Source organism: Dromiciops gliroides, chromosome 5 (assembly GCF_019393635.1).
Source record: "Dromiciops gliroides isolate mDroGli1 chromosome 5, mDroGli1.pri, whole genome shotgun sequence".
In the NCBI taxonomy this organism is placed as follows: Eukaryota; Metazoa; Chordata; class Mammalia; order Microbiotheria; family Microbiotheriidae; genus Dromiciops; species Dromiciops gliroides.
Genome location: NC_057865.1, coordinates 228178073 through 228202356, shown reverse-complemented (window position 1 = coordinate 228202356; position 24284 = coordinate 228178073). Strand labels below are relative to the sequence as shown.

At 38.1% G+C, this 24284-nt stretch overlaps 1 protein-coding gene across 1 annotated transcript in view; it reads left to right on the top strand.

Annotated features, from left to right (window-relative positions):
• The first annotated feature begins 3154 nt into the window (after window positions 1–3154).
• LRIG3 (leucine rich repeats and immunoglobulin like domains 3) overlaps window positions 3155–24284 on the top strand; it is a 61241-nt gene continuing 40111 nt past the window's right edge. The window contains exons 1-3 of the mRNA XM_043969065.1: window positions 3155–3535; window positions 9687–9758; window positions 10092–10166. Of these exons, the coding sequence (XP_043825000.1) occupies window positions 3270–3535; window positions 9687–9758; window positions 10092–10166 (413 nt within the window). The 5' untranslated portion in view covers window positions 3155–3269. The remainder of the gene's footprint in view (window positions 3536–9686; window positions 9759–10091; window positions 10167–24284) is intronic.

Genomic DNA, 24284 nt, shown 5'->3' with positions numbered 1-24284 from the left:
CCAAGAGCCAGTCTTTCTAGAGCAGCAAAGACCTAAAAGATTGCTTTTCTGCTCCTTTTAGGAGAAGCTAGACAAGCCTAAATGAAACAAGTTGTTCCTACCATATTGAACCCCTTGGTGTCAAGGTCCTAAAAACTTCTAGGTGGTCTTCCACCACTTAATAGCCTTTAGGTCATTACAAAATAACTCTGACATCAGGAATGTGCTATGTGTGATATAGGCAGAGCTGGAGAAGGAGCTTGGTGTTAATAAAAGGGGAAAAAAGAATAGCAACAATACACCAGCATACTAAATAAAAGCAATGTATTTCATGGGGATGATATCAGGGGTAATTCATGGCAGATATGACGAAAAGTGGTGACAATGATGGGAACAGTAGCAGGTCATCAGGGCCACCGTGCTCTCAGGCACAGTGACCAATCACTATTTTGTTTTTGGGTTATCTGGAGTAAGGCAGAAGAGAAATCATAACCCTCTCGAACACAACCTATCCCAGGGTTTGAGTTGAAACCAAGAACTTGCCCCATACTATTATCTATGTGGTATTCCCCGCCCACCATACAAAGCCTCCTTATCCCTGCAGTCATCATTTGGATCCAACACAAGGTCTTTGCTCCTTTAGATGACTTTGCTCCCTGTTTCGCCTAAGACTCTTCTTCCATTGAACAAAAGACCAAGGTAATCACCCTGCCATTCCTTCAAAAAAGGCAGATGGAAAACCATGTAGTATCATAATATATTGGTCTTTCAAAGGTAGACATTCTGACTGATGAAAAGAACACTTTTTTTTTTAAGTGAGGCAATGAGGGTTACGTGACTTGCCCAGGGTCACACAGCTAGTAAGTGTCAAGTGTCTGAGGGCAGATTTGAACTCAGGTACTCCTGATTCCAGGGTCGGTGCTCTATCCACTGCGCCACCTAGCTGCCCCAAAGAACACTTTTTTTAAAGAAAAAAAATTGCTTTATTCTAAGTAAAAGTGACTGTACTATCCCTTTTCCAATGAAACATGGGATCACAGCAGCAGGATCATTAAACAGAGTGTGTGTGAGATTGCTGACCTCTCCTGATATGTTCCACAAACAACTGCATGCAGTGAAAGTCATCAGGAAGCTTCCTCCAGCACCTAGACCACTAAGTCAGAGAGCTAGGGCCATTGCCTCATGAAAATCATATATTTCCTATCCCTCCAAGCTCTCTCCATCATTAAAGAGAAAATGTCTTCCACACTCCTCCTACCCTGGACTCAATAGTTTAATGGGATAGCCTACGCAATTCTAAATTTCTAATTGGTCTTGCCCACAATAACCAACACAGAGGTTGCCAGTACAATTACTAATTCTCAAGAATTTATACTGTTCATGCCCAATAATGTATACTTATCCTGATTAGTATTGATTACTGAAATTGTAATCCAGATAAGGGCGTTTTTCATCCCATTTCCTTTTCCTTGGTAGTTTTTTCCTCCAAAACCCCAATAGAAAATTGGGTGTCCCTATGGATCCATTGAAGGTGGATTAGTATAAAGTATCCAGAAGGATATATATCCTTCTGAAAATAAATTCATTTATTTGTGTATACATGTATATACACATACATTTGCACACACATACATACATATCCACATTTTGTACAAATCTATGTATACACATATATACATGCATATACATATATGTGTATACACACATATATATATATATATACACATATATACACTCATACATATACCTCTTTCCTATTCAGGCTATTATGATTCCTTTACATGTCCTGTAATCCCTTCATGGGACTACAATTGGGATACATTGAGCCTTTGTGGAATCTCAGCCTTTTTCCTAGGGCAAGGATTCTTATAACCTGGGTTCTGTGAACTTTAAAAATATTTTTTATATATGTATGTATATATGCATATATTTGAATAACTGTATTCAGTATAATTAGTTTCCTTTGTAATCCTGTGTATTTTATTTTAGGCATTTAAAAAAAAACATTCTGAGCTAGCCAAGGGCTACATTATACTGCTAAGGAAATTTGTACAATAATAAATAATTAAATATAATCAGTGTTTGTTGTAAAGGGTCCATGGCACACAAAAAGTTAGCAACCCCTTCCCTAGAGGCACTTATTTCCGTAAGTCCCTCAATTCTAGATACAAAGTGGTTCAGGACTACCAAATGGGGTCAGGTCTTCCTAGGATGCTCTAGGTCAAACTTGGAGGGGGAGAAGGGCCCTTAATACTTTCTTCTTTTCTATTCTCCCCTATAGAGAGATCCTCAACAGAAGCCAAAATCTAAGCTTAAAGTATTTTACCCAGGACTCCAGGGTGGGGCATGTAAAGTCAAAAAGTCAAATTGTGGGAAAGGAACTTGACCAGGTTCCCCTAGGACTACTGAATCTAGTCCAAGATGGGACGTGGGTCCAGAGAAGATGGATCGCTTACTGGGGAGGGAGACGATGCAGTGGAGCATTCCCTATGAGCCTAGCAACAGCTTATTTTTACACATGACTTTATTGATACACATAATAGAACAAAATTAATGTGTGGAAACTGCCTTCGAGTTTTCTTTAAGCTTGAAACGGAGGGTTTTCTCATAAAAAAAAAAAGCAGAACTGATTTAGGAATACCTCTGTCAAACTGCCCGGGGCAAAGTTAGGTACATTTATTTTTTAACTAACTCACTTTAGTCGGTTCTGAGTGCCCTGTCTCCTTGCTCTTTGGGGCAATGCGACATTCCACAGACTAAGGAATAGAAGCAATTCCCCGGTCAAACTGGGGACGTCTAGTCCAGGAGGCTAGCAAGCATCGCTTGGAATTTCCTACAATCTCAGCTCCACTTCATCCCTAGTCCCCTCCCTTTTAGCCTTGTTTTTGTCACGTGGGGGGTTCTCTCTGGCCAATAGGAAGAGGCTCCTTGGCTCCTTTGGCTCTTCATCTTAGCTCCTCGGGTTTCTCACGTTGCTGTGGGGTAGGGAGGGGGAAAAAGTTTTCTGGGGGAGGGAGCGAGCTTCGGAGCGTGTAGAAGCTCGGAGTGCAACTTTGTAGTCCTCGGAGGCTTGGTCTTCTCTTTCCTGCCTGCAGTTCGGAGACATGACCGGAGCTCGTTGTTTGGAATAAAAGAAGAAAGTGTGAGCGAGTGGGTGCGTGCGTGTGGACTCTTGTGGGCGCAGGAGTTGTTGCTGAGTCCGTGGAGTGAGTGTGCGTGTGTGAGGGTGTGTTGGTGTGATTGTGGGGCGGGGGCTGCTGAAAGTCCGGGCCAAGCGGCACAGGGAGCCGATGGGCCACTCGAGGCTCCGCGCTGCCGCCGCGCTGGGAATGGGGCTGTTGCTCCCCGGTCTGCTGGGCTTTGTGGGTTCGGCCGCAGGGCACAGCAGCAGCGGCAGCGGCAACAGCAGCAAGAGAGGCGGCGGGCACCCAGCCGACGGTGCCTCCACCTCCCCGCGGTGCCCCGCTCCCTGCCGATGCCTACAGGACCTGCTGGACTGCAGCCGCAGGAGACTGACCGAGCTCCCGGAGCCTCTCCCGCCCTGGGTAGTGCAGCTGTAAGTACTCATTCTTCCGGGACTCGGCCCTGATCGCGTTCCCGGGAATACGGCTCCAGCCCAGGTCCGTACTGGGACCGGTGCCCGGGAAGGCGCCTAGGTCTGGGCTCAGTTTCCATCCGCCGCCACAAGCAGTCTGCTGGATACTTTTATTGGGACTCTCTGGCTGGGGGTGCTGCGGTTGGGGAAAGGAGCCCCCTCACTTGGGCTCCCAATAGCGATCCTTCGAACTAGATACTCAGCCAAGAGGGACCGGGCCAGAGGCAACCTGCTGCCTCCTCAGAGCTGCTGTTTGATCCCGGGTTGGGATCCTGCGGTTAAAGTTGAATTTCTGACTAATATCGCGCCCTTCCTGGCCTTCCCATTTAGCCAGACACCAACTGGGCTCCACGTTGCAGTTGGCAATTTGCGCAGGCACTACGTGATCCTTTCTAATAGCCTTCGTGCAACAAAGGGATCTGGTTGTTCTTTGCCCCTGTTTACCATGCTGTTTGTTGGGAATTTTACATAAGGAGGCCTTTAGGCTCCTTCTCGCCTAGCGTGGTTATTAGTTCCTGGTTCATTCGCATACATGGTGGTGGAAAATCAAATGAAATTACTCAGGGCCTTAAGTAGGTGAACTGCTCTCCTTAGTGAGAAGTGTTTGGAGGAGACCGTGGGTTTAAAAAAAAAATGGGGCAAGAGCAATGTGAACTGGTCTACGATTTGGGGATTTGACATGTAAAGGCAAGGTACCTAATACTGTTGCACATGAATTGCAGAACAAGAAAATTTTAGTTATTTGGAAATCTCTCCCAATTCTTTCCTGCTGGTTTTTGAGAGTTTTGGGACCTACTTTCCTTTCCTTTCCTTTTCCCTTTTCTTCTTCTTTTTTTTAATGGGACATTATATTTTAAAGTCGTTTTCCAAGCTAAAAGGGAAAAAAAAGTGCACTTCGTAGGATCGAAATCAGGCCTACCAGATTCCTTTGTGGTGCAGAAAAAATAATTTCAGATTAAATTTAAAAAATAGTCCTTTTAATTTTTAGAAATTACAATAGTTTAAAACAGAGCATTACACTTTTGGCCATCATATTTGTTTCATAATCTTCCAGCAACTTAAAATTTAGTCTGGTTGTTAAAAAAACAACCCACTTACTTGAAAAATAATGCATTGTGTTGATCAAAATCTTAGTGCATAGAGATTTGGGGTCCTTTGGTATCATTGTAAAAAAATATTGGAAACAGTGGAAATCTGTGCTTTAGAAAGGTTTATTTTTCATCTTAATCAAGGTGATGATTAGCAGTTTTATTGATTTCACTTCAGGCTACCATGTGTAAGGTGCTTTCCTAGGCAGTGGCCATCAAAGATAGAAATGAAGACAGCACCTGCCCTCAAGGAGCATTCATTTTATTGTTCCAGAACAAGAGATAAGGTCTTTAAAAAACAGGAAGACTTCCAATTAGCTGTGGCTAATCTGTTCATTTGCCTCATCTGGAGGTCATGCTGCCTCATTCATGAAAAGTGAATGGCTCTATTGATGACATATGGAACTGAGCATTGAAATGGCTGGAGGTGGGCACCAATGAATAACCCAGGCCTGAGAAAAAGAAAATGAACTTTTCTTTTCCACAGGTAGGCTGGAAGTACTTTTCTCACCCACTGGATCTAATTAACATTGAAGAATTTCTTGTAGCCCAATTTAACTTAAGCTAGTAGATATAATCCACTTTTTTTTTCTGGGGGGGTGAAGGGGAGAGGGGTTAGGAGAACGGGGGTGAGGGGGAGGGTAAATCTGTAGCTAATCTTAAAAAGCAGCTGTGTCCCTTGGTTATAAGTTGTTAAACCAAAGGGGGTTCAATAACAATTTAAGCATTGTCTTAAAAGTGCACTGACCTAATTAGGATTTTGTTTTGCAGATAATTTGGTGGTGCACTAAAAACAAATTGCAATTTATTTGGTTAGTGCAGTCTTTAATTACATTTCCGGCCTGTAGTAAATTGTCTTTCTGCAAGTTCACATTCCTGAAACTTATGTGAAAATAAGTCCCACTTGTATAAATAAGCACAGGGTCTGTTGTCAGAAGCCCTGCTGTGATCACTCATTGGAGAGCTGTGTCATTCTTGTACTTCTGTGACTATTAACCATCTTTGTAGGTGTCACCAACCGTGTGGTCCAAATTCTTTCATGTAAATGCTTCTTTTGTTTGTGAAGAAAGCTTTAGGGGGCCCCTCTCTGCAGTTTATAAAGGAAGGGAATGGGACAACATGTGGAATCGGGTTTTGCAAACCCTTTGCTATTTTCTCATTTGAAAATCTTTGGCAGGGTGTGGGGAAGACACCTACTGCTTATATTTTGCATAATTAGAAAAGCTTGGAGGGGGTATATGGAGATAAATGTTTTGTTTCAAAGTCTGAGAGTAAGCAAAGAATTTCTTTGTTTCTCTTCATCTTATACTTGGTGTGAACAAATTAACACCTTTTCCCCTTAGGGGAATGAACTAGTGAAAGTTTGTCTTTTTTTGAGTTTTTCTGTTTTTTTAGGAGACTTACAAAATAACTTTGATAGTTGTCTTTTTGTTTTTGAGAAAGCTATCTAGTGAGTTTGCAGTTGTTTGTAACTGATGACATTTATATATATATATATATATATATATATATATATATATATGTCTATACATATATACACATGTGTGTTTGCGTGTATATGTATGTGTATGTATATATGTGTGTGTGTGTATGTGTATATATAGATATTCAATTGTAATTTTGACCTGTGATCAGTATTGATTTAGAAGCATCCTATGGGAAGAGAGGGACCAGTTGAACTGAAGCTTTAAACAAGAGTATTCTACTTAGCCCCCCTCACAGAAAGTAAAATTAATATTTGAATGAAAGTGGTTCTTTAAGAATTAAAAACTGATAAATATTTGGAAAACTTTGTTTACAACTGCCTTTAAAGTTGGACTTCAGTTTACTTCCAGAGTATGTGCTTACAAAGTGATTTGAATCTTGTTAGAATCTTGTTAGCCAGGAAGGGGTGAAGTTGTACCCTTGCCAATCTCAAGTATTATTCACTGGAATTTTAGAATTATTTACCTTATCACCTAGGAATTTTTGAGATCTCCATGAGGCTCAAGTACATGTCCAGAAGGTAGTCTCTGCTAATGTTACATATTCAGTCTTGGCCTCTTTCTACATCCTCTCAGTTTTTACCCAGGATTGGGGGGGTGGGGTGGCCTTTATGGTTTTCACAGCTGTTTTTCTGTATTTTCCAGACTAAAACTTGAACATAGCAGGCTGATTTATGAGTCACTTTGGATCACTGTCTTAAAACAGCTACAGCCTGGCTTTTTGTTTTTTAGCCTTACAGATTTCTGCTGAATTAGCAGCTCTACAGGCCCCAGTGGGATTGATTAAGAAGCTGTTGCTGGATTTGCATTTTAAAATTTGACTTGGGAGTCAGGTTTCTGAATGCTAAAAGGAAGAAAAGTCTAGCTCTAACAAAATGTTGTCAATTAAATATTTTCTTCTTGTTCACTCTCTTATAAAGTGTGGGGAGAGATTAATGAAGAACCTCTTCTCCAAGGGGCCTTAATTTCAAATATTTTGCTCTTCGAGATCTTGGTAAATATTTAAACTCTCTTTCCACCTGTTGTCCCCATCCCCCCTCCCAGCTTAACACACACACACACACACACACACACACACACACACCCCCTCAGCTTTACCACATCTCTTGTGTATTAAAAAAAAAAAGTAGACGTAGAGATGAAGTCTGTTTTCGCTTTTTGAGAAGGAATTGAAAGTGCTTATTTTTAAAAGTCCTGAAATTCTCTATCTTATAACTATTTTTGAGTATAACCCTCCATATAATATGAGCTTCCATTTAAGAGAATGTGGACAATCAGTTATGAGAGAAGTGTTTCTTAAATCTAAGCTGTAAGAAAGCTAAGTTTAGCAACTTAAAAGTTTCATGGCTTTAAGTCTTTAGTAGTAGAAAGAACTTGAGGAGAATAATCTCTCCTCTCTCTTCCTGCTCCCCATAATATGGTTTTCATAGAATACAAACCTCCAGAATAGAAGTATGGGACCAGTGTTTCCATCTTTTCCACCTGAATTAGAGAAGATGTTATCACTTGCATGCGCCCAAGTCCAAGAAAGAGGTTTCAGGCTTGAAAGGTCTGCTGTTGGGGAATCTCAATAATTTATTGATTGTAGTTTTTAAAGTGACCCTTATTCCTTGTCATTTTTGGTTGTGCAACATTAGTTAACATGGTAAGATTAAATTATATTTAAATTTTTTTTCTTCTTTGGTCAGTCACCTCCCCCCCCCAAAAGGGGGGGGGATGAATTTATTTTTACTGGAACTTAATACACACAGACCCATGCTTGTAAATTATGTTCCCTCATTTCTGTTCTCCTCTCTTTCCCTCATTTTAAACTTTGATAAGTAATGGGAAAATACAGATGTATAGTTTGATCATAACTGTAGTTATTCATTTTGACAAGCATTTTTCAACCCCTACTATGTGCACAATGACATTTAAAGGTTGTGACTATACAAAGGCACTTAAATGGCCTTAGGAGGCTGAATATTGAATTTAATTGGCCTTGCAGGTAGAGCACTGTTTTCTTTGATGCATTTTTTTTTAAATGGATAGGAAATCAGTGAATATCAATGGTGCTAAAAAAAAAAAACGAGCACAGTTTTTGCTCCAAACATAATGTGAATTGTTCTGCTCACGGTTTCCTTGATCGAATCCAGATGGATGTGTGCTTGAGCTGTAAGTGAAAGTGTCTGGCTCCACTATGGTGATCATGCACAGCAGTGGTTGTAATTGCAGGATTTTTATAGTTTAAATACTCTGCCAGATTTTTTTTTTTCTTGTTATAACCCTAGCAGAACAAATCTACTCATGTCTGTTACTGTCTGGTAGGTCCTTAGGCAAAAGTGTTTGGAATAAGACCTTAGTGGAATTTTTGAGGTGAAATGTAGAAATCCAGGTTTACACTAATATTGCTAATTCTAGGTGGGTAGAATTTGACATCCTTCTTAGGATTTTTCATATTTCTCATATGCCCACCTTAAATGAATTGTATCTTCTCCAACAAACTTTGGTTATCTACGTGGTTAATTAGCATTTTAAACATTGAAAGAATTAATCCTTCAAAAAACTGGTTAACCTAAATCGGAAGGGAACGCCTAGCCAGACTAATTTCTAGCCTGAATTTTGTGGCTTTAATAATCTGTTCAGTGGTTCCCTTTTCTTTACGCCATGTTGAAGACACCTATTCAGTATGTTTTTGTTAGATTCTCCTTGGTCCTTAAATATTCAGGTAACACTTTACAAAATGATTGAGTTTTATATCAAAAGTGACTATCCCTCTTTATCTTTTAATTATGTTATGGAAATAGATCCTATGAGGAATCTCGAAGATTTGTAGTAGGGACCTTTTTTCCCTACTTGGAAAATTCACATTTTCTATAACAAGATTTTTATAAATCATTTGTCTTGTTCAGTGGGTAATACAGTAGTTGTTTACTTTGTAGTAATTCTGTGCTTAAACTATGCATTTTAAAAAAGTAAATAAATGAGAAGGTTGGTTTGAATGATAATAGGAAAGTAAGGACTAAAGGTTCATGTATATATATGTATATGTGTGTATATTATATATATATATATTTACACAAATTTTGAGACTGTCAATAACGAAATAAATGAACCCAAGCAAACAAACATGTTTGAAAAGCAAAGTCTATTTTGTTTGGCTCGACTAAGTGCTTTAATACTTAATTTTATGGTAATAAGATTTCTTCAGAGGCTGCAGTTTCAGCAACCTGCCTAATTAGCCACTTTGCGCATGGCATGACTTCATCATATCAAGGGAGAGGAACAACCGGTTCACAAAGGGCCTGTTCACCAGGTGCCAAGAGCCATCTTTTTAAAAGTTTGTGGGTTAAAAGCATTTGAAACTGCCAACCTCCTAGACTCATTTTGTTCTCAAAGTTGGTGTTTTTGTTGTGAAGTACTGCATGGAAAATATGTGAGCAAGTTTTATATACCCTATCACATGTTGATGGAGACACCCATAATCTCAATGCAGATAGTTAATCCTTATTAAATATGGCTGGGTTTATTTATACTAACTTTATTTTTGTTACCTCACAGGGACTTAAGTCACAACAAATTGTCTTTAATCAAAGCAAGTTCTCTGAGTCACCTCCAAAGACTTCAAGAAGTGTAAGTAATAAATTATAGGTTATTTTAAACTTGGTGTTTAGATAAAGTAATATGACACACATATGCATGCATGTGTATTTGTATATATCTATGTGTGTACATGTACCTGTGTATATGTGTGCATGTGTATACATATCTATATTATGTGTATATGTATATGTTGAATATATATATAATATGCATGTGTATATGCATATATATGTATATATATATACATGCACTTAAGTAATATTACTTGAAATTTGGGGGAGCAGGATATCATTTTTAAAAGTTTAGATATTCTTCACCATATAGATGAATATCAGACTGATTTGTTTTTTATGGCATTCCTAGGAAACTGAACAACAATGAATTCGAGACCATACCTAATCTGGGATCACCAGCAGCAAATATCACTCTTCTGTCCCTGTAAGTCGATATCACTGTTCTTTGATGTAGTAGGGTAATGACCCTCTACCAAGGTACCAGGGCTTAAAGTTGTGGAAAACAACCCTGTGAGATAGTTTAGCATATTTTATGAATTGCGTAATGAAGACAGGTGCAAGTAGTTGATATATACCACCTTTAAATCAGATCATTGTGCTTTAGAACCTGTGATTGCATAGTAGCTTAAAGTTACATAACATTGTCACCATGCGGCCATATTCTTGCTTGGTCTCCAGGATTCACACAGATCACCTTCATCCTTTGTAGACACATTCAATAATGGCTATACAAACCAAGAGCCTAATTCCAGTGGTGTTTAGTGCTTGGCATTGTGCCAAGTGGAGGGAGATCAGCACTGGTTTTTGAAGAGTAATAGGAGTTAGTAATAAGCCATCATGTGTCTCCCAAAGTGGCGCCAGTAATGAAAGTCAGGATTTTGTATATAGATTTGGAAACATTGACCCAAAAGATCAAGTTATCAAGTTAAAATTGAATATGTGGTTGAGAACATAAATACTTTTGGCTACTATATTTTCTGTATAAGTTTTTCATTAAAATTAAGAATATTTTCCAGTTTCCAAACATCTAGGCCAGATTAAGTGTTTATAGTTGTACTTTTGAGATTGGTTTTGATATAGCCTTCACTTTGAAGAGTTTTTGAAATAGAATTTTTCAAATGCACGTACTTTGGTTTTTAAATAAATTCTGCAGGTGAAAGTCAGTAAACAAACATAGGAAACTCGAATCACTTTAGATAGTCTTTTAAACCAGTGAAATTAGAAAAAAAAATGGAATTTTTTTTTTTTTAGAGATCCTGGGGTTGGGGGAAACTGCAACATTCCTACTTGTTGCTCCTGGGAAAGGTGCTAGAAAGGTTGGAGTAATGCAGTAAATTTCAAGGAAGCTGTACAATTAATTAAAATGATCACTCCTCAATTGCCTACATCTGGTGATTTATAGAGGTTTGTTTTTACTGTGTGCCTAGGTCAGCTAAGTCCCTGGTGTAGCCACTGTGTCTGCACTCTTCTGTTTGAATAAGAACTAAATGACATTTGATACTGAGGTGGTTTTTCCACAGATCTGAATCAGAAAAGAATGAAAGAAAAAGCAGATGGTATTTGACCAATAAGTACTAAATTTAAAAATGAATATGGTGTGTGTGTGTATGTGTATGCATATGCATGTGTGCTGCATGCTAATTTTTGTTACTTGTTTTCTCTTTCACAATAAGCTAACACTTTTTAAAAACTTTGGGAAGTCGTAGTTTTTGTCTTTTACATATATTTAGGCAAATTTAACTCCTGGGAAGCTGCCATTTGACTCTGAAGTCCTTGCCAAGACATTGGATGATTCCTTTCAGTATTCCTTGAGGTCACTAGATACCTTATGACTGTTGTTAGAGGAACAAATCCAAAAGAATTGGTTGTGGAGAAGGTCAGAAATGGAATTTTGTAGTCTACATGGCAGTGAAAGAAAATCCAGAAATTAATTAGGGATCCTAGTGTTGTATGGGGAAGTAGCCCAGTGATCTGGTGTTTTAAAGATATAATTAGAAGTCAAAAAGTAAGGGTTTGAATCTGAAAAGTTAGATGCTTAGATTATTTTGAACTTTTGAAGTCCCCCCCCCCCCCCGCCTGCCCACATACACTTAAAATAAATTGGGATAATCATTCTCTCTTACCTTTATTTTACTCTCTCATATGGTCTCATTGATGATTTCAGTGATTATTTGACAAAGTTCAGGTAAAGAATTATTAAATAGCTCTACAAAAGCCACGGATGATTTCCCCTCCCATGTTAATGTAATAAAATTATCCAGATATCTTTATTTTCTCCTCCCAGATTGGAAGATTCAGAAAAATTTCCTTCTCTTACCTACTTTATTTATTTCTTCTGTAAACATTCTCTTTGTCCAGTGGCTTCATTAAATATTGTGAAACATGTGGATTATAAAGCATCCTAAAAGCTAGATGAAGTGCTTCCTTACAGGGACACACCTTTTCTTTAAAAGGGAAAATTGTAGCTGACAAATCCAAAAACATATTTATTTCAATTGATGTCGTATTTTGACAAAATAAAATGTGATAAGTGAATAAGTGGAATGAGGTGCTTTTTGAGAATTCATAGCATTGCTTTCAGTCTCTCCTCTCCCCACTGTATCTATATACTTGCCAGATCATTCTTTTAAAAATACTTATCTGACTGTGTCATTCTCTTGCTCAGAAACCTTTAGTGGCTCCCCATTGCTCTAGAATGAAATAACTAACTTTTTAGCCTGGCATTTAGGACCCTTCCAGTATTGCCCCCCACCATGATATCTTGAGTTTTATTTCCTACTACTTTCCTTTACGAACTAGATCCTCCATCCAAATTTGACCCTAGCAGAGATTAAGCTAGATTATATCCCAGGTATGGGGAATGGCTTTCACTGAGACTGAAAGGCTGAGTTTGCGAAACAGTAAAGAGTTCAGAGGAGTTATTTTTTAATTCTGAAAGTGTTAGGAAGCCACTGCCTGTTTTTGAGCTGAAAAGACACATGGGAAGGAGTTGTGCCTTTAGAAGATAAGTTTGGCAACTTTTTGGGAAAAGATAGATTCAAGAGGGCAGACTGCAATTAAGGAAATCAAATGGGCAGTTATAGGAGTTTTTAGGGGGCATTTGAGTGACACAATGGATAGAGATCGGGGCCTACAGTCAGAAGGACCTGAGTTCAAATCTGATCTCAGACACTTACTAGCTGGGTGACCCTGGGTAAGTCACTTCACACTTTTGGCCTCACTTTCCTCATCTGTAAAATGAGCTGGAGAAGGAAATGGTAAACCACTTCAGCATCTTTGCCAGGAATACCCCAAATGGGGCCAAGAAGAGTCAGACAAGATTGAAAAACAACTGAACAACAATTGTAAGCATTTAGGTAAGAGCTGATGAAGGGTATTGTTTGTATAAAAGAAGGGAACAGATATGAAAGAGATGTGGAGATCATTGTGGTGTAATGAACTGTCTGTTAGATTTGGAATTAGAGGACCTACCTTCCAACCCTCTGCCACTCACCTGGGTGACCTTTAGCCCATCACTTTAATACTCTTGTTCCCAGTTTCCTCTGTAAAATGAAGGGGCTAATTTATGTGATCCCATGATACTGTGAGGTAGAATCAATAAGACTGGAGAATTAACTGGATATGAGAGATGGGGGTGGGGTGGAGTGGTGAAGGTGAATTCAGAGTCAAGGATGACTGTTGTTATGAACTTCCGTAACTAGAAGAGAATGGAACCAGTGATAGAAGTGGAGATGTTCAGAGGAGGAACGGGTTGTGGATGAGATGATAATTTCTATTTTGGACATAATGAGTTTGAGATACCTGCAGGACCTCTAAGGGGACAATGTATAGCAAGCAGTTGACCAGCTAGAACTGGAGATCAGGAGAGAGAAGAGGCTAAAGATTTCAGACAACTGTTTTGCAATATATATATATATTTTGTTAAACCAAATGCATTGGTTTTCAATGGCATGAAAATTGCTATGGTTGGAAATTAACCATTAAGTTATTAGTAAAGATGATGTCATATGCAGTAAATTGCTTTTGTCTGTTTCCCTCAAAATCCAGGGACACACAATTTAATAGTTGGTGAAATGCAATTTAAGTGATAATCAGATACATTTATCCATCCATTCCCTCATTAACTACTGCTTATATTCAGCTGCTCACTTTCACCCAGTGAGCATCTCCTGTTTTACTTATATGTTTAATGCCTAATTCTAGCAATCAAGTCATTTTTGAACACCTGCTTTGGGCCCAGCAATAAGTGTAGATATTGTGAAGGAGGCATGGATATTTTATATTTGGCATAACAAAACTTGTGTTTAGAGGTAGCTAGGTGGCACAGTGGATAAAGCACCATCTCTGGATTCAGGAGGACCTGAGTTCAGATCCATCCTCAGACACTTGACACTTACCAGCTATGTGACCCTGGGCAAGTCATTTAACCCTCATTGCCCCACACGAAACAAACAGAAAAATTATGTTCAATAATTAGAGATAAATCAGTAAAGGATAGAAGGCATGATCCTCCCAGGTTTGCATGAGATCTCCCTATTTTTCAGGTAAATTTTTATTGATATCTTTTGTATTTAAATCATTACATATCTGAATGATTCTCCCTACCTTCCAGAGAGCCATCTTTTATAACAAAAAGTTTGATGTCATTTAGGGTTTCAGACTCACTTTTTTGCACAGATGCATAGAGGTAGGGAAGAGATGTTTCTTTCCTATCTCTCTTCTTTAGGGGCAAGGTTGCTACTTATAATTAATTCCATAGTATCTAGCTTTGATTGTTTTGAGTTCCCTGAGGGCAGACACTTTGTTTTGCCTTTCTCTGCATCCCCAGCACCTAGTACAGTGCCTAGCACATAATAGGTGCTTAATAAATGGTTATTGGCTGACTGTTATCATTCCTTCCACTTCCATTATTGCAACGAAGTGTGTCAGTGTATATTTTTGTAGTCATTTTGAATCAGTTTCCATAAGTATTCCCAAAAATTTTTGGGTTCAGCATTTTTATAGTGCAGTAATCATTACAATACTGTAACCTACTTAGCTATTGCTATTCTCTCATTGATAGGCATTAACTTTTTTTCCAGTTCTATGCTCTTTTTTGGGGGGGGGCAATGGGGGTTAAGTGACTTGCCCAGGGTCACACAGCTAGTAAGTGTCAAGTGTCTGAGGCTGGATTTGAACTCAGGTACTCCTGAATCCAGGGCCGGTGCTTTATCCACTGTGCCACCTAGCTGCCCCCCCCCAGTTCTATGCTCTTACCAAAAAAAAAAACCAAACCAAACAGAAAACAGAACCCCAAACAATAAGTCACTAAATATTTTGGTATATATGGGGTCTTTCTTTTTGCCTTTTTGTTTACAGTTCTATGCTGCCACCCCTCCCCCCCCACAAAAAAAGAAAAAGCCACTATGAATATTTTGGTATATTTGAGGCCTTTTTCTATGTCCTCCTTGGGGCATAGGCCTAGCAATGGAATATCTGGTATAGGCATTTTAATCATTTCCTTTGCAAAATTACAAATTCCTTTCCAGCATTGTTAAACCAATTCACAGCTCCACCAACGGTATATTAGTATTCCTTTCTTTCTCCAGCCCCTCCATCAAGAAATACTCTCATTTTTTTTTGTCATGTTTGCTACTTTGGCTGTGTATAAGGTGAAATTTGCATTTGTTTTATTAGCGGTGATTTGGAATAGACTTTCCTATAGTTTTTAGTAATTTGTAATCCCTTGGAGAACTGTCTATTCATATTCTCTGATCAATTAAGGGTTTTCTCTTTCTTGAAATTACTTTGATAACTTTGTTTATACTTTGATTTTTTTTTTTAAAGTGAGGCAATGGGGGTTAAGTGACTTGCCCAGGGTCACACAGCTAGTAAGTGTTAAGTGTCTGAGGCCGGATTTGAACCCAGGTACTCCTGACTCCAGGGCTGGTGCTCTATCCACTGTGCCACCTAGCTGCCTCTATACTTTGATTTTACTTCTCAGAGTATATGTTGTGTCATTTTCCCCCACCCTCCCCAAGCTCCCACCTCCACACACATACTCTTTGTAGAATGTAAGACCCTTAAGAATAGTGACTGTTTAAAATCTTGTCTGGGGGATTGCTTTATATATAAAACATTATAGGTTCTTATTGAGGAATTTAAACAAATAATGAAGTATTAATTCTGTAGTGCATGCAGTAGGTCATAGATGTTCAAAAGAAGGAGGTGTCATTGTGGACAAGAGTAGATAAAAAAAGTCCCACATAAGAGGAGGTAGGACTGCAGGTAGGTGGGGAATGAAGTGTGGATGAGGAGAATTTGGATAGGTAGAAAGGAAAGGAGAGGGCTTTCCAGTAGGAAGAAAGGTATGAGCTGGTTCCCTGACTCTACAGCAAAAACTGATCATGGCATGTACTGAGGACACTGAAAAATCTGACCTTACTGAAGCACAAGATTTGTGTTTGTGAAATGTGGGATCTAAAGTTGAACATAAGGATGATCCCCAAAGTTTACCTCATATTGCTAGTTTGAGGGAAAAAAAATGCCTTACAAACCTTAAATCAGGGGTTATTGTGTGTGTGTGTGATGGGCTCCCATCTCCCCCATTTGCAGTCTGGTAAAGCCAATGGACCCCTTCTCAGAATGTTTTCCAAATGCATAAAAAACATAGGATATCAAGGGAAACCAAATACAATTGAAATACAAGAAGTTCTGCAATAAAGCATCATAGAAATAAGAACTTCAACTATTGGTCTATAAAATAGACATCGTAGTATGAATTAAAGAACTAAGAACTAGGGTTTGGGAGACCTAAGTTTTCTGTTTATCCCTCTGACATTATACATGCCACTTGACCATTCTGAGGCTAGGTCTCAGGAGAAAAAAAGAACAGTAGATTTAGGCTTACAAGACTTCACTTACTTCCTATATAATTTTAAGCAAGCAACTTAGCATCATCTCTAGCCTTCAGCATCATCACTTGTATGATGAGAGGTTGGACCAGATGGACTCTATCTCTAGAGCCCCTTCAAATAGAGTGCTCAATTATGTAATACCATGCAAATGAGAGTTAAGCTGGCCTCCCTGCCAACCTCCCCAAGATTATTGAGAGGAGCACATGGTACCATCTATGTAAATCGATTGTAAAGTTGAGTGCTTATAAATGTTAGAGGATATTTTCATTCATTCATTCATTCATTCATTCACTCTGAGTGTGGGATCAAGTAGGGAATTTGGAAGCCAAGGCTGTAGATAACATGGACCTATTGTGGTTTCCTGAGAAGGACACAACGCATGTTTTAGGGCAATTATTCAGGAGTCAGCATGGGCATAGATTGAGGAGGAGATACACTGTAATCACAAAGACCAGATAAACTATTCAGTACTGCAGGTGGGAGGCCGGTAGGGACTCTAAACTTTGAGAATATGAATAGAGAAGAGGACAAACTGACAGAACTTTTAGTGCCAAGCTATAGTTGACATAAGAGGACCTAATCGAAAATGACTGAAGTAGCTCCTTTTTGTGACAGATGGAATGGTGTACCAAGGGCAGAAGGGAGAAAGATCCCAAAACAAAAAGAGTTGGCCTGTAAGGGAAGTTGTATGAGGGATACAGTGACAGGATGGAAAGAACTGGCTAAGACATATTGGCAATGTGACTGGAAAAGCCACGTAACCTCTCACTATTCCATAGGTAACTCGAAGGCTAAAAGTTGCAAAGAAGGTACAGACCTGTATTAGTGGAGGGATTTTCCTCATTTCGGAGTCCCCTATATTAGTGAAATCACAGGTCTAGGCACCATCTCTTCTCCTGTAAGGGAAAGGTATGAATGAACCTGAAATTCTGAGGTAAACAGTGAATGATGGAAAGTCAGACTCATTAGAAGTACTGATTACAAGTAAGAAAATTCAGTGTAGAAAATGTCCTCATTTAATGCAGATGGGTAATTCATCTATGACTTAGTCTTTGAATTGCCATGGAGCACTGAAAGGTAATGTGACTTGCCAGGTACCCCAGCTAAGTTGGGTGTCCCAGGCGAGGTTTTCCAATGCCAAGACTGATCATCTAGCTACTTGGCTAGCTTGTTACTTATAAGACAATTTATAGCATAGGAAATTGATTATCTGAAATTTTGAAGTAACAAAATATTCAGAAACTTTTCTGTTTCAGATTTACCTGTTGGCTTAATTGATTCAGGCAAAAACTGAGCCCAAGATGGGTGCTAATTCAGGAGCACTTTTAGCCTAGCCACACTCTTATTATTCCAGAGTCCATTTTGTAAGGCCTTTAAAACAGAAATACAAAGGAAAAAGGTGGTAATTGGGAAGGGAGGTGATACTGGCCCTGGAATCAGAGGCCCTGATTTCAAATTATGCTTCTGACACTCTGTACCTGTGTGATCTTGGGCACATCTATCAAATGAGAGGTTTGAACTGAATGGCTTCTGAAGTCTATTCCTTCTATAGATGACCTTTGATCCTGTAGTACTTTTGACCTCTGCTCCCTGCCTTTGTACCAGGTTCTGCTTTCCAGGGGTGGCATATACAACATGACCAACTTCTCCTGAGTGTGCATTGGTCATTTTATTCAACAAAAGCAGCTCCCTCCTCATATACTATAAGTCAATGAATGAGGATATAGAAGTTGACTTACAGAATATTGCTTTCCAGTTAAGTTTTCCAGATAATATTTATTTTTGTTAACCTTATTACTTTAGTGCCTCAAACATCAATGTGGGTAAGAAGTATTTTGAGACAAGAAACATTAGACAAATAGAATCTATTTCTCTTCCTGTTAATAACAACATTTTTGATTAAAAGTAGTATATTTTCATAGGGAGGGGACCTAAGTGTACAAAAATATTTATAGCAGTTCTTTTTGAGGTAACAAAGAATTGGAAATTGATGGGATGTCTGTCAGTTGAGGAATGGCTGAACAAGTTGTATATGATTGTGATGAGACACTATTGTGCTATAAGAAATGATGAGCCAGATACTTTCAGGAAAAACCTGGGAAGACTTATATGAATTGATACAAAGTGAGTGAACAAAACCAGGAGAACATTTGTACACAGTTAAGAGCAATGCTGTAAGATCATCAACAGTGAATGACTTTGTTATTTTGAACAATACAGTTACCCAAAATAATTCTGAAGGACTTATGAAAAAATGCTATTTATTTCCAGAGAATGAAGTGATGGAATCTGAATGCATGTTGAACATAATTATTTCAATTTTACTTCCTTTTTTTTGCAAGATGGCTAACATGCAAAAATGTTTTGCATGATTTCAATATGTATAATTGAAGACATTTCTTACCTTCTCAATGTGTGGGGTAGGGGTAGGAGGGAGAAAATTCAGAACTCAAAATTAAAAAAAAAAGAATGTTAAAAATGATGCAACTTTTAAAAATAACAGTGAGTTTTGATCAAATTTCATTAAACTAATTATATAATTATATAGTTGATAAAGATAGTATTCCTTTACCTGAAAAAAATGCTAAATTAGATCTAATTTGAAAAGTTTTTTTAAGATTTTTGGTGGCTGCCCGTCATTCCCTTCCACTGGGAGCTAGATGCCCTGCTGTAACCCCAATGCAATTCAGAGCTATAGCTCTTTTCCCCATTAGTGGGGAAACTTACCACAGAGATAGAAATTGTAGAAAGTGTTGACTGGTTATAAATGATGCCTGGGACTGGATAAGGGAGCTGAAATCAGAGTGTATGATATTCTGCTATCTCTGCATTGGACTACACAGGGCTTCTCAAGTAAATTGTATTAATTAGCATGCATTTCTGATGTTGTTCCAATATAACAGGTTGTTTAAAAGACAGTTTAAGAAGAAAGTGATTCAAATGAGAGCAATATAATTTGACAGAGGGTTGTGGTTTTATTTTAATAACTTGGTAGGGAGACCTCAGTTTGTATTCTCTGTACTTTAATGATATTAAAGTAATTTTTATCATTTGATACTTTTTATTGATAAATTCTCAATTCTTCAGTATGAATGCTTCTTTTAACATTCAGATCACAGTCTCTCTATTGCCTTAATATATATTCTTGACAACTCAGAGATAGGTATATCATGCTTAGAAGGTATACATGCATTTTTAGAGTGAAGGCAGGTTTTGAAATAATACTGTAGCTATGTCATAAAACTGAATAATAGGGGGCAGCTAGGTGGCACAGTGGATAGAGCTCTGGCCCTGGATTCAGAAGGGCCTGAGTTCAAATCCAACCTCAGCACTTAACACTTAGTAGCTGTGTGACACTGGGCAAGTCACTTAATCCCAATTGCCTCACCAAATATATATATATATATATATTATTCAATTTATATATATGTATATATATAAATTGAATAAAATTTATTTTTCTTTACTTAAAAAAAAGTAAATAGATGTATGTGAAGGAAGTAGTGGTGGTGAGGAACAGTGATCAACCGTCATCCTGCTCCTAGAGAAGGTTATAGTAAAGATGAACCAGTGTGAAAACATCATCACTGAAAGAAACCTAGTTTGGACATTGAGATCCTACTAATTAATGTCATTTGTATACACAGAAAGTAATTTTATGTTAGGAAAATAGTAGTCCTTCAGTTAAAAACAACAGGCATCAATTTATTTAACTAAAGTGACAAACATATTCTGAATGTTTTTCAATTAAAATATAAGTATTCAAATAAATAAGCACATGTCTTAAAATTTTTATTATTCAGATATAACGTTATTAAAAATACAAAAATAGTAAATTTCTGCTTCATCAGTATAATAAACTCATTTGAACTTTTCCCCTCTCTTTAATCATAGACTGGAAAATAAAAGATGAACTTTTTAGATTTTTGGTTTCTCTAACAGTCTCTCAATTTAAAATGAATCCAGACACTGCTTAGTCCAGATCTCTGTGTCTGTTGACACATGATTTTCCTAGGATGTGTGTATATATTTGTATGTGAATGTGTCTATGATTTCAGAAGGTCTTCTAGGAAAAAGACATCATGACAGTTTCAAATATGCTTAATTTGATCTGGGAAGAAGTGTATTTGAATGCTTACATGGCTGCTTTTACTACTTTTTCAACCTTTGTCATGCCTCTGGGCTTCAGTTTGCAAAATGTAAGACTGAGATGATCTATGACTGTGTCTTCTTGTTCTTATTGAGTTGATTTTCAGTCATGTCTGATGCTTGGTGAACTCATTTGGAGTTTTGTTGGTAGAGATGCAGTAGTGGTTTGCCATTTCCTCCTTTAGCTCATTTTAAAAGATGAGGAACTGAGGCAAACAGGGTTAAGTGACTTGCCTAGGTTCACACAGCTGGTAAGTGTCTGAGGCCAGATTTGAACTCAGGAAGATGAGTCTTCCTGCCTCCAGGCCTGGTGGTCTAATTACTGTACCACAACACTCATAGCACTATCCACTTTACAATATTATTAAGGTCAAATGAAATAGAAGGGGAAAGTATTTTGTAAGCCATAGAACCCCAATACATGTCAGTTGTGTCATCATCAATAGGTAAAATGCCATACTTTCTAAAGATCCAGTTGAAGAGCCACATGATAAAATGCATCATCTGATAGAACTTTTCAGTGAATTTGTATTGTATCTCAGCTGCCATATTTAGCAATGTGTCCTATTTACTTAAAATACTCCCTTCCCCAAGCCATAATACACAATTTGAAGGTGAAAATTTGTCTAGCTTGTTCTGCTTCAATTCTTGCCAGTTCCTCCTTTCCCCACTACTTTGAAAAAGCAACTTTTGTTGGCAAAGAATGTGCTTTAATTAAGTTGGCTATGCTTTGTTATGACTGAGACCTTTTTTATCACCTACCCTTTTAAAGCTGACCCCCTCAAAAAAATCACATACAATTTTTACAATGAAGAATTGCTTAAGGAAATGGAGACATGTTAGGAAATCTAGATTCCATTCAGCTTTGACACTAATTACTTTGAAACTTTGAGTTAAGTCACAGTTCTTGGGAATCTTGAAGATTAATGGAGGTGGTCAGTGTGGGGAGTGGAAAAGTCTAGACTAGAATATGTGCTTGCATAATTTTCTTTTATTTGACAACAAAATATTGAGTGAGAAGGAAATAGTAAGAAAATAGGTTATTTTTGTCTTTCTCTTTCTCTATATGTTTGTGCATAAATACAGATCTATGTGTTTACACAAGATGGGTATTTGAGGTGGCCACCCATGCTGTAGTGCCTCAAACTTTTCATACAAGGTATATGGACACCTACTCATTCTTTGGGCTGCCCTCACACTGACAGAGCTAGGTTCCCAGAGAATTCCCTCTACCACATAACTGCATTTAAAACCCTCAGAATCCTTGTCTTAAGCCTAGTGTGAGGGAAATATAATCACCCCTGCTTATCACTTTGGTTCTTTAGCCCCCACTAGTGTGTTTCCATTTATATAAACCTAGCTGTTGACAATGATGGTACTTTTTAGATCTTAAACATAATCGTTTATTTAACTATAAGGTAAAAGAAATAATAACAATATCACAAGTTGTTGTTGTTTGTCCATCGTTTTCAGAGAGGTCCATAACAGATGTCATGACTTTTAGAGAATTGGATTTAAGTGAGGAAGGGCTGTTCAAAGTCATCAACCTCACTCTCTCTTCCAGAACCATCTGGTTCTAGTGACAAGATATATTATCAGGACAACTGGAGATGGCCCCCAATATGACAAGTACTCATATATTAAAGCAACTTCAGGAATAGTAAATACATCATATTTCACACATAGACTTGAGTCATATTGTCCAACTAGTGCAATCACTGTTTAATGGGACAAGTAAGCACATACACAAACCTACTAAGAAAACATGTGAGTAAAGAGAACCTATTTGTTTGAGTAACTAATAACCTGGAGTTTTAAACTTCATTGTCCTCTTTCTTTCTCAGTACCTGTCCAGAAATGTTCTTTGATGAAAATAGATTAGTGCTGAACAGATGTGGCTTCTTCTATTTTGATCAACATTATGTTCAAATAACATGGTACCTCAGCCATACTTGTTAATCTGCTGGGTGACTTCTCCGATTTCTCTATTTCCCAGCTGTTTTTGTGCTTGGCTTATGGCTAGTACCTAAATTTTCATATATTTTCTTTACTCAGGTAAGTTCCATTGATTCCATGATCCTAAAATCATCCATATTTCCACAATTATTTTTGTAAAAGTTCTTTAATTCTTAATCTACAAGTCACTGAAAAATACTGTATTTTATATTTACTTCAGTGTCTTCCAGCTGGTTTCATTCAAGGTGACCACCTACTGTCTCAGAACTCTGAGACTACTTTAGTAACTGCTTTTTTTTTTTCTTAAAGAACACTGATCATCTATCTATGCCCTAGACAAGTGAACTCTCAATTTAGACTTAATTCAGCAATTGTTTTTACCAGTAGCAGGCTAGTGCCACAGGTTAGTGAATTGTCACTAGCTTACACAGACACACACACAGACACACACACACACACACACATGCATGCATACATGCACACAGTCACAAATGCACAATACACTTGTACTGTATATGTATGTTATTTATGCGTATAGTTATGCTATATAGGATACAATTTATATAATTAGAAGATATCATTTCTATTCTATAATGGTCCTTTTGAATTATAAATCCAGAGCATCAAAGAATTTTCAAAGTTTAAGGAACCTTAGGAGTCATTTGGTATAGGTTCCTTCCTAAAGGTCCTTTCTGATGCAACATTCCTCAATAGGCATTTATTAAGTACTAATTATGTACATGCACTGTGCTAAGTGCTAGGAAGACAAAGGTGAAACAAGATACATACCTCTTCTCAAGGAGCTTACAGTCTAATAGACAGTAAGATAAAGACCCAGATGATTATATTAAAAGTGAGACTGGCAGCCTCCCTCAAAACAGAACAGGATAGGGGCAGCTAGATGGCACAGTAGTTAAAGCACTGGCCCTGGATTCAGGAGTACCTGAGTTCAAATCCGGCCTCAGACATTTGACACTTACTAGCTGTGTGACCCTGGGCAGGTCACTTAACCCCCATTGCCTGCAAAAACAAAAACAAAAAACAACTGAACAACAAAACAGAACAGGATTTATTTTAACAAAAACAAACTTAAAAAAAAAAACACAAACAGGATCAGTAGGATCAAGGGAAAGGAAATAAAATGGGGAAAGGAAAATTATACAACCTGAAAAATACCACCGCCCAGGAATCAACTGAGAATACACATCAGAGCTCCTGTCACCTTCTAGCTTCCAGCTAGAATGCCAGAAAAACCAAAAAACCAAAAAACCAAACAAAACAAACAAAAAAAACCTTCCTTCCTCCCAACAGCCCCCAGCCAATTGGATGGTCGCTATGACAGTCACATGTCTGCCCTCACTAGGCTTCCAATCATTATAATTTTGCCAGGCCCATGTAGGCATCAGTGAGAGGTGATGATATGAGGTGCCAGCACCATGGCAATGGCTACAACCAGTGGGTAAAGCACTGTGTGGTTTGTGGAGCCCCAGGCCAGTGCTGAGGCATAAAAACCTCAAATAACAATTAATTCTTTACATTCC